This window comes from Lagopus leucura, unplaced genomic scaffold, assembly GCF_019238085.1.
Source record: "Lagopus leucura isolate 7727_CA_CO unplaced genomic scaffold, USGS_WTPT01 Super-Scaffold_702, whole genome shotgun sequence".
Taxonomy (NCBI): Eukaryota; Metazoa; Chordata; class Aves; order Galliformes; family Phasianidae; genus Lagopus; species Lagopus leucura.
In genome coordinates, this window is record NW_024962254.1 from 10285329 (window position 1) to 10297003 (window position 11675).

General features: G+C 36.5%; 1 protein-coding gene across 1 annotated transcript in view; it reads left to right on the forward strand.

Moving 5' to 3' along the window:
• CNTN5 (contactin 5) overlaps positions 1-11675 on the forward strand; it is a 277046-nt gene that overhangs the window by 47387 nt on the left and 217984 nt on the right. Inside the window, exons 4-5 of the mRNA XM_042862457.1 lie at positions 2447-2570; positions 7841-8016. Coding sequence (XP_042718391.1) covers positions 2447-2570; positions 7841-8016 — 300 coding nt within the window. The remainder of the gene's footprint in view (positions 1-2446; positions 2571-7840; positions 8017-11675) is intronic.

An 11675-nucleotide genomic window follows, 5' to 3' on the forward strand; every position in this document is an offset into this window, starting at 1 on the left:
TCGGATATTTATTCTACAATGCCATAGGTTTCTATAGTATGAGTAGTGTTTTACACATTCATATACATTCTTATTCTAGAAAAAAAATGATTAAATATATACATAAACTTACACACATTTGTTTTTGGAGATTTAAGACAATTGAATCACCAATTTGCATTTCTGAGTCTCATACTACTGAAATTGCAAAAATTATCAATATATACTGGCTCCTGAGAAATGTTCTTAAATCTCACAGTTTCAGAACTTTTATTAGCACTATGTTTAAAAAAATATTGAAAATTTTCTTTTTAACCATAAGCCATAGAATATTTTAATTTGAAAATACATGCATTTCAAAATATTTAAATGAAATTCTTGCATCTTCAGTATATTCCTTTTATTGCTTTTAAAATATAGAAAGGAGGTATACAACACTGAAGATTTCCAGTTTCTGGTCTGTCACTGGAGTTTAAATAAAGATGGTATTTTTAGGTGGTCTGTTCTGACTTCGTGCATATCACATATCACACCCCACTGCATTTTATTTAACCAATCATTAGGTAACCTTAATAATTTATACTTTGTTTAAGAGTAGGCTTTTTTATTAAACACTTTGGTCTCATCAGAATAGACATATTTCTCCAATTATTCTGGTGTGGGTATAGATGATGTTGCTGGGAAGTAGGTTAGTCAGTTTAGCTAAAAACTGATGAACAGTCTAATTTATTATTATGTCAATTTTGAGACTCTAATTAATCTCTGCCAGAATTCCACACTCCATCTGAAATGCAGATAAGCAACTAACTTCATATTTCCATCTTTTAGAAACAAGACTTCCACGCACTTAAGTTTCTCTATTACTTTTATCTTATTGCAAACAGAGGGAAAACCCATTCTTTTTATACTTCATAACAAAAGTATTTTTTTGGCCACAACCATTCAGAATACTGGTTTCCATCAAAGAAGTTCTCTTGGTTATAACACCTCTATTGATAGTGACGCCATTTTCCTTCCTTTCTAGCAATCCCAATGCATAATAAAATATTCTATCTATTGGGTTACTTCCTGGGAGAAGATAAAACCATTAGTCTTCATCAATACTGTCTAATCATGCACCTGCATCTGCACAGGATTGCACCTACTTCTGAAACCTTTATTTAATTTTGGAATTGTTATTTAATTCTTGCTATTTCTAAACTCTAAGTGGATGAGGGCTCTGATAATATATGTTCGGAATCATTAATATTCCTACAGGAAGCAATCCATACAATGCATGTATGCATAAATTAAGACAAAATCCTGTTTCTCCTATACTTCAGGTGATAGGACAAAGTGACTACTTCCCTGCTCACACAAACCTTTAGGCTCGTGCTCTACTTTTGATGACTATTTTGTATCTAAGTGACAAAGGAGTTTGGAGCAAGCTTAAGTTGATTCATATTCTGCAGTCTCCTATTGCATAGTGAGCATTTGAGTTTTCCAGACTTACATATAATGAATGCTATATTTACAGCCTTTTACTTTTCTGAAGGTTACACTTCCCTCTACCCACTATGAAAGAACAGGACTCACAGGCATACTATATGCATCTATCCAGTTTTTCTTGCTTGGAAACCTAAATTCATACAAGGATACAAATGTATACCATAATTAGAAAAGACAACGAAGAAGAATGAAATGTCAGATTTTCATATGTACTATTTATTAGTAGAAACCCGCTGCTACCATAGTTTTACAATTGTCTTTTGTTAGAAACTCTTTGATGTAAAGGGTAAAGCCATATCTCAGTTTTCTGTGATGTGAGCTGATGCGGATTTCTGTTTACCTTACTGTGTATAAGCAAAAATCATTCATTCTTAATTCTTTTTATCAGCTTTATGGAAAAATTAAGTCACTGCCTGAAAAAGTGGTTGAGCACCTGGTGAAGGGGTGTAGCCAGCCCTGGGAGCACAGGTGGAAGCCATTCACCTGTATGACCCAAAGGTCCATCCCTCCCTAATCCCTTTTAAAGGCTGGTAGCCAGAAGGGAAGCATTTCTACTTGGAGATTACCTCCTTTGAAGTGTTTGGTGAGCTATGAGTATTGGAAAGGGGCAAGCAATTTCTTCTTTATTGTTGGATTGTGATTTCTACCTTTCTTGTGTGATTTAGAGCAGCTATACCTGCTATTGTCTACTCTTAGACTGCACATTAGGCTTCAGACCAAAATATGTTTGTTAAGAAAACCATTTTATCTCTTATCTTAGATGATACTATTTCATTGTTAAATTAAAAAGATTCCTTTTGTATATATGTGTATATATATCTTTTAACTATTGCTTTTTAATATGGCATCTGAAATAACATGGATTAAATCTTTTCCAAAACAAAGACAATTTTGCTAACTATAACTTTACAAAAGCTATAAAACATCAACTTTGTCAGACTTTCAAAACAATAAAACAATAGCACTTCTGTTTCCACAGAAAGTGTCGATTATGGACCAGTGTTTACACAGGAGCCAGATGATGTGATTTTTCCCACTGATTCTGAAGAGAAGAAAGTGTCTCTGAATTGTCAAGCTCATGGAAATCCTACCCCCACATATAGGTATGTCTTATAGAATTTCTTTGTAACTTTAAGAATATTTACTACTGGTGCATACTTACAGCTGAGAGTAGTATGCTGCAGACACTTTGTCCACTTACTACATCTGACTCTTCTCATATTTTTTATGAATTACAAGTGATGGATCGAGGGTTGGGAAACATACAGTCAATTATTCTTTTGCGGATGACATTTATCTTTTTGTATAAAGTTAATCTTCATCTACAGAGTGAGAATAAAGACTCAATTGCTGTCTTTTCTCTTATATAGAAGTAATCAGTTCTGTGTTTTAACTATTAAAATTATTTCACTAATGGATTCTTCAGCATTAGGGACAAATTCCCCGTAGGCTTATTTGAATCACAGAATTTGCATATTATTGGTGGGGAAAAAATTCAGAGGCTGTACCACCTTTAGATATCCATAACGCAACAGAAAGGATTCTGTCTCACTGCAACTGATGTGCTGATATCATGTATGGTACAACCTCCTCAAACAGATCAGATGTGGTTAGCATAAGGCATGCACAAGGCAAGCATTCTTGAGAAAAGAGGGAGGCCTCGTTCTCAGCCCTCCCACACAAGCTCATTAATACTAGAATCAGAGGAAGGTTTGGGGATCGTTAAAGGAAGGTGCCTTTAACAGTCATTTAGTCCAGCCCTGCAGTTTTGTTATGGGTAAGAATTATTATGAAAGTTCTATCTTCTGACAATCTATGCCATGTCCTTTCTATCTTTGTCCAACTATTTTTATGTATACCTGGAAGAATTCAATCAACAAGTACTTCAAGCATACCCATTTCTTCATCTCTTCAGAGATTCACTGGTATTAGCAGCTTAAGAAACAGGCTGTCCTGTTGCTGTTCATTCAAAGAAAGCTTTGACAATAAAGGCTTAGCTCTAACATTGCTGTTTAACTTCTTTCAGTTGATGCTGCTGGTATGTACAGAGTATGTGATCTACATTGGCAATCAGTGCAAGGGGGGTGGGGATGGGTGGGGAACAACAACGTGAATGGATGTGTGGGGATTTTACAGAGCGGATGCAGAAGGGATTTAAACTCTGAAAATGTTATGGGTAGACAAAAGTTTGTTGTATATCATTGTGCAATTTTTGCCATGTGAAATAGCATAAAGAAGAAACATTTGCATATCATCAAAGTCCTTGTCCTACTATCTACTAGCACTGGATAATAGAGAACTTTGCTTATCTGGGCTATGAAGTCTGCACTACTGAGAATTGTTTTAAGCCAGTGAACAAAGCACAGTATGATATTTCAATTATTTTTTTAAAAGACTTTAAATTAACTCTTAAAGCAATTAAAAATACTGAAATGAAGATTGTTTCCATCATTTTTACTTATTTCTTCTATTCATAGAAAGGCTTGGGTTGTAAAGGACTACAAAGATAATCTAGTTTCAAATCTCATGTTATATGCAGGGTCTCCAGCTGCCAGACCAGGCTGTCTAGAGCCACATCTAGCCTGGCCTTGAATGTATCCAAGAATGGGGCATCCACAACCTCCTTGGGCAAGTTGTTTCAGTATGTCACCACCCTCTGTGTGGAAAAACTTCCTTCTAATATTGAAAACAAACCTTCCCTGTCTCAGTTTAAAACCATTCCTCTTTGTCCCATCGCTATCCACCTATGCAGACAGATGTACTCCCCTCCTCTTTATATGCTCCTTTCAAATATTGAAAGGTCACAGTGATGTATCCCTGGAGCCTTCTCTTCTCAAGGCTTAACAAGCTCAGCTCTCTCAGCCTGTTTTTGTAGGAGAGGTGCTCCAGCCCTCTGATCGTTTTAGTGGCCCTCCTTTGGACCCATTCCAACAGTTCTACATCCTTCTTGTGCTGGAGGCCCCAGACTTGGATGCAGTATTCCAGATGGGGCCTCACAAGAACTGAGTAGAGGGGGATGATCACCTTCCTCTCCCTGCTGGCCATCCTTTTTTAGTGCAGCCCCAAACACAACTTCTCATCCACCGGGACTGTCAAGTCTTTCTCTGCAGGGCTGCTCTACAGGAGCTCTTCTCCCAGTCTGTATAAATACCTGGGATTGCCCCAGCCCAAGTGTAGCACATTGCACTTGGTTTTTTTGAACCTCATTATGTTTTCACGGGCCCATTTCTGCAGCCTGTCCAGGTCCCTCTGGATGGCTTTCCATCTGAGTAACTGATGACGTGGTGTTCATAAACTATTAATTTTTATTATTTATTTTTTAGATTTTTATTCTTTACAAAAGATTGGTTTCTCTTTGGTCAAGCTCTACTCAGAAATTAAAATTTTACATCCTGTTTTTGTTGTTGTTGTTTTTTAATCCCAGCTGGCAGCAGGTTATTCCATACCACATGACATCATGCAACATGCTGTAAAGCTGTGGGGACTTAGCCAGGGGGAAAAGGTGTGGTGGCTGTTGCAGGAAGCATTGGTCAATGGATGGTGAGATGTATTGCTGTAGGAGTGTCGTTGGGAAAACAGCTGTACTGTTCTCAGGTGGGAAGTAATTGTGCATATATGCTATAAGAAAGTTTTGTTTCTGCTTTTCTTTTCTTAGTAAATAGCTTTTATCTCAATCCGGGAGTTCTCTTTTGTTTCTAGCTCTCTCCCTCATCCCACCTATGGTGGAAGTGGCTAAACAAGCGTGTGGTGCTTCACTGACTGCTGGATTAAACCACACCACTTTCTTTTTTTTTTTTTTTTACCCCCTTTGTGTTCCAGTCCTTACATAAGAACTCCCTGAGATAAACTTACTTAATTTGCTCAGCATTTATTCAAGTCATACTTCATTATCATAAGTCAGAATCCACATAGTGAGGAGAATTTCCATGAAAAATATGGACATTCACAGTATTCCTATAGACCTTCATAGGGCATTGATGATAATGAGTATGTGCAGAATTCTCCAAGATGCCTCTTCACTACAGCTGTGTTTCTTGTGAAGTACTGAATTTTCTTCAGTTTATGTTGAGTAGTCTCCTGAGTCCCGCATTGCCACAAGATCAATCTGTCCTCTGTGAAATGGGGAAGAGTGAGAACACAGTTTAATAGGTAAAACAAAAACTGTGTACACAAGCAAAGCAAAATAAGGAATTCATTCAATACTTCCCAACAGCACGTAGATGTTTAATCATTTCCAAAAATGCAGGGCTCAATCATATGTAAGGATTGCTTGGGAAGACAAGTGCAATAGCTCTGAACATTTCCCTGGATAATTTCCTCCTCCTTTCTCCCAGCTTTCACTGCTGAGCACATCATGTGATTCAAAATATCTGCAGTCAGCTTAGGTCAGTTGCCCTAGCTGGATCCCCTAACAACATCTTGTGCACTCACAGCAGAGCAGCATAAGAAGCGAAAATATCCTTGATTCTGCTTAAATATTGCTCAGCAGCAACCAAAATATCAGTGTATTATAAAAACTATTTCACTGCAGATGGAGAAGAAAAAAACACAGCACTCTGCAAGATGCTATGAAGAAAACTGTCTCAGCCAAACCTGCATGCTATTTTATTTATGTTGGAGATTTCTCATCAGTAACATTTCCTGATATACAAAGGCAGTTGAAAAAAATAAATAAATATATTTTTAACTTTTTAACTTATTTTTAACTTTATTAAGCCAAATCAAAATGTTTTGAAGTATGTTGTTGTTTGTCCTCAAGAAAAAAAAAAGTACCACTTTTCTCATAAATCACTGTCTTTTTAGTATTATGTTTGCGTTTCTCTCCTCCTGTTGGGCAAGCTACTTGGAAGAAAACACATACAATTTAGGGTTGCTTTTCCTCTAATATTCTTGGATTATATGATGGGAATACATTCATTAGAATGACCTTGAAACATAGCCAGGTAGATATGAAGCTCCTAAGAATTGAGGTTGTTCTACAAAAACATTTTTCATTGAATTTAACTGAATGTGAACTAAGTGAAGTGAGCTACTTTAAGTGAACTATTTTGTTTCATTTCCCAACTGGAAATACCAAAACATGCCATTTTTACTTTTTCCTTATCTCAATGTCCATCAAGATCAAATAATTTTTCACTTCAATAATATACATATATGTAAATTAATTTTCATTAGGATTTCATTCAAAATCTTATTTAATAAATCATTCAATATGAGAATTTATCTTTTTAGCTCTGCTACATATGGCTCTTCTTAAAAAAATCTGTCAATCCTACAGACCTTTCCTAAATGTCCCGTGTGATATATTGTCATCAGTGCTCCACTTCTTGTATTGAATGAGGCAGGCCTCTTCTGTGATCAGAAGTTATCATGATAAAATGGGCAAATGATAGTTTTATGATCCATCTTAATTCCATCAATTCTGACTTTTGGAATGAGAAAAATTCGGAGTTAATTTAGCTGAGTTCTGATGCCAGTACTTCATTCACCATGAATGTTTACAAGATAGGGTGAACTGATAATCATTCAGCTTCTTTAAAGTTGCCTCTGGAGCCCAAACTTTGCCAAGTTCTTCCAGTCTTTTCTGAATTTTGGCAAAGCGTGAAAATGCTTGGCAGTTTCCCTAGTAGACTTTGAAACTGCAGAGTGATTGTGACCTGGTAATGAAGGAAAATATCTGTGCCTCATAATAATGATGTCATGTGAGGGCTTTCATAGAGATTTGTGATACCTGCTACTCTGCTTATATCTTCTTTGAAATATCAGAATCATTATTTTAACAATTTTATTTTCCTAACAGTTTAACATGAAAGCTGATTTTAAAAGTCTTCTTACATGAGTTATTATTCTCTGAGATAATGTATACTCCCCAGAGATTATTCCTGAGAACTGAAGTCTACTTATAAGCCTCCCAAAATATTTTCTCTTATCTAATGATCTATTTGAGGCTTTGTTGTTTCAGTCTTCATAGATGAATAAGAAGAATGAGGCTTTTCACCAGAAGAATATCCATGCTCCTTACTCCCTCAAAACAACATATTTGTCTAAGGCTTTAGTGATAAAATGTGAATTGAAACTTCATTTATTATTGACATATTATATGTATAGTCATATTCTTGACTTTTTCACATATTCAGGATGCATCTGCTACAGAGATTTAAATAGTTTTGTAATACCAAAACAAAACATCAAACCTTTTACAAGTTTTCATGTGCTGTGCAGTCTTCATCCAGAGTTTTCCCAAAGCATTGGGGTACAGAATAGACTACCTCTCAGTAACAATCATCCCTAGTGATAGCTGATGCTTTCAGGTTCTGTATACAATTCTTTTGGCCCTAAAATGTTCAAGTAGTTTTTTCTTTCTTTTCCTCAGATGGCTTCGAAATGGAACTGAAATTGATGTTGAAAGTGATTATCGCTACAGCCTAATAGAAGGAAGTTTGATCATCAGTAGCCCTAATGAGATGAAGGATTCTGGGCAGTATCAGTGTTTAACTACCAACATGTTTGGTAGCATATTAAGCAGGGAAGCTGTTCTTCAGTTCGCATGTGAGTAACAATCTTTTTCATTTTTTAGCCTAGGTAAATCTTTACATTGTTTGATAAAGTAACTGTGATTTAAACACATTGAAAATCACAGTGTCTGCTGATGTTGCTGGGTTATAATCTCAGAACTGGAAACAAAATTCTTAGTAGGTAAGTGGTTTTCTCTGGATTTTTGACTTTCAGCGACCTTTATCATTCTAATTACATCCTTGTAAAATCTGTTTGTTGTCTTTTTTGTTTGTTTGTTTTGACTCTTCAACCAAAGAAAGAAAGAAAAAAAAAGGTGTTTTTATTTTTTTTTTTTTTTAAAGAGAGAGAATGAAGAATGGGGTGGAAGAGGAGTTAATTTTTTTGTTTGCACGCCTGCCTTTGTAGGTGTCAAATTTGTTATGCCACAATAACCTGAATGTATTTTCTCTTTGTTGAAGCATTTACTTGGGAATTGTGGTGAAGATATCTCATGAAAGTAGTTTAATGGAGGAATGCTAGTGGGAAGACCTGAGCTCAGACAATGTTGCGGAACTTGTGTGAGAGAAGAACCTTTCATAAACACAAAATTCTAAAAGAGAAAGTCATAACTAGCTGAATTAAGTCATAATTAATTGAATTTATTTCAGAAATTTGTGAGAAGACGTTTCACAAGAGCAATTTCAAGCTCAATGTGTATTGGAAGAATTTGAACTTCTACCTTGTATGATACTCGGTCTTCAGCTCTTGATGTAGTTCTGCAAATTTTTGTTTTTAAAGCCTTCTTCAAGAGATTACCATTTTGATAATTTCAGTATATATTGGTGAACATTCAGATGTCAACTATTTACTTCTCAAATCTAATATTTAAACATGTTATGAACTCCTTTTATTCTGTAATTCCAACAGCTAGTATGTATGTCTTCTTTCGATGTCAGTATTCTTTCATCCTGAGGTTCTAGACCTGTTTACCATACTCTTCCAATACTGAAGTTCTGTCTTTCTGCATTAAGCTTTTCTGTCTAAAAGTTGAAGCAATATAGCATGTGCATGCTAGCAACTGTAATCTCTCTCAGTTTGAATTCCACACCTCTTGGAGACTACATATGTTCTTTTTTCCTCTTATAAAGCAAGATATTAGAGCAGTAATAAAATTCCTTTTTTTGTTGTTTTTTTTTTTTTGTTTTTTTGTTTTTTTGTATAGCGTGAAGTATTTTGATATGCACAGTAAATTATAATTGATGATTATCAGATAGAGGTAGGTATTAATATGCAGAATTTCTACACTCATTACACAGTACAACCGGAAATAGTTTTATCACTTTCAAAAATAGAACAAAATTACTCAAATGTTGCAGTTGAAACAATATTTGTATGTATTTGTATTGTGCAGCAACTCACAGTGTGACTGATGTCACTGTACTGTAAAATTATAGCTATCAGAAGTATAGCTCCCACAGCTGTGTTGTAGCAAACAAGATTAAAAAAAAAAATAATGACATTTTTCTCTGTCATTCCAGCTTTAAAATATCTTCTAAGACATTGTCTTTCATTTGACCAGAACATTCAGCTAGATTTTCTTTAAGTGAACAATAGATCACTTTCCTCCTGAGCTCTTGGGGAATATAGTTTACATTGGCTTGCAAAGAACTAATATTTTTTAGAATAATTGCAATAAAAAATAAATAAAATTTAAAAAAATGATGTCGAATAATGTTATAAACATTAAATTGAATGGGTTTTAGTTTCAGCAGTGTTCTTCATTCACAGCATGGAACTCTGAAGAACCATACAGAAAGACAGAGACAGTCTAAACAAAGATTAGTTAGCATTACTCTGATATAAACGTAAGAGTTATCAAAATGTCATATTTTTTATGAAATACTGTAAGACAAAATTTCAGTATAGTTGAAATGCAGTCTTTTTTTAGTATTATTAATTAGAATCATAGAATCACCAGGGTTGGTGAAGACTACCTAGATTGTCTAGTCCAACATTCCACCTACCACCAATATTTTCCCATTAACCATGTATTATAGTATGACATCCGTATGTTTCTTGAACATTTCTAGGGATGGGGACTCAACCACCTCCCTGGGCAGCCTGTTCGAGCACCTGACCTCTCTTTCAGAGAAGAAACTTTTCCTTACATCTAAACTGAACCGCCCCTGATGCAGCTTCACTCTAGTCCTGTTGCTAGTTACAGGGGAAAAGAGGCAGAACTCCTCCACATCACAACCTCTTTTCAGGTAGTTGTAGAGAGTGATCTCCCCTAAGCCTTCTCTTCTCCAGACTGAAACAGTCCATTTTCCCTCAGCTGTCCCTCATAAGGCTTGTACTCCAAACCCCTCACCAACTTTGTTGCCTTTCTCTGAACATGCTCCAGGACCTCAATGTCTTTCTTGTAGTGAGGTACCCAAAATTGAACACTGTGCTTGAAGTGTGACCTCACCAGAGTTCTGTGCAGGGGAACAATCACCTCTCTGGTCCTGTTTGCAAGTGGTTTCTGATACAAGCCAGGATGCCATTGGCCTTCTTGTTTGCCTGGACACACTACTGGCTTGTGTTCAGCTGAGCATTGACCAACACCCCCAAGTCCATTTCCTCCACACAGTCTTCCAGCCACTCTGCCCCAGCAGGTAGCATTGCCTGAGGTTGTTATGGCCAAAGTGCAGAACCTGGCATTTGGTCCTGTTGAGGACTATTGGCCTTATCTGGGGGATTCAGCCTGTCCAGATCCTACTCCAGCCTTTCTACCCCCAGGAAGATCAACTTTTCCTCCTAATTTGGTGTCATCTGTTGAGGGTGCACTCAGTGAACTCATCCAGGTCATCAATTAAGATATTAAACAGGTTCGACCCTGATACTGATCCCTGTGAACACCATTCATGACCAGTCGCCAGAAGGATTTTACTCCATCTCCCCATTGCTCTCTGGGCCCAGCCCTCCAGCCAGTTCTTTACCCAGCAAAGAGGATAGCCACAGGCTGCCAGTTTCTCCAGGAGAATAAGAGTAATAACAGAAGGCGTGCATGTACCCAGTTATTTTCAGTAAAACAAAAGATTATTTTGAAAAACAAATTTTGTAAGGAAAAATCCCAACTCACAGAGTAATAGGTACCATACAGTTTTACTGACGTAATATATGTCCATAATTATGTCCTTGCATCTTGAAGATTAATTCTTTTAGTTATAAAAATAAATGACATACAGCTCAAAAGAATGTCCAAGATCTTGTGTGGAAGAAGCAAAGCAACGAGTGGAATTGATACGCTGGACTTCAGGAGAGCCAATTCTGATTTATTCAAAGATCTGCTTGGAAGTATCACATGGGCTGGAGTGTTAGAAGGTAAGGGAGCCCATAAGAGCTGGTTGGTGCTTAAACACCACTTCTTCCAAGTTCAGAATTGGTGCATCCGTAGAGTAAGAAATCAGGAAAGGTGGCAAGAGGTCTGCATGGATCAGCAAGGAGCTTATGGATAGACAGAAAGGAAAGAAGAAGGCTCAGGAGATTGGAAAAAGGGCCTGTCCACCTGGGAAGAGTATAGGAATGTTGACAAGGCCTGCAGGGATACCATGAGGAAGGCTAAGGACTTCTTGGAATTAAACCTTGCAAAGGAGAGAAAGGAAAACAAGAAAGTTTTTGTTTTGTTTTGTTTTGTTTTGTTTTGTTTTGTTTTGTTTTGTTTTGTTTTG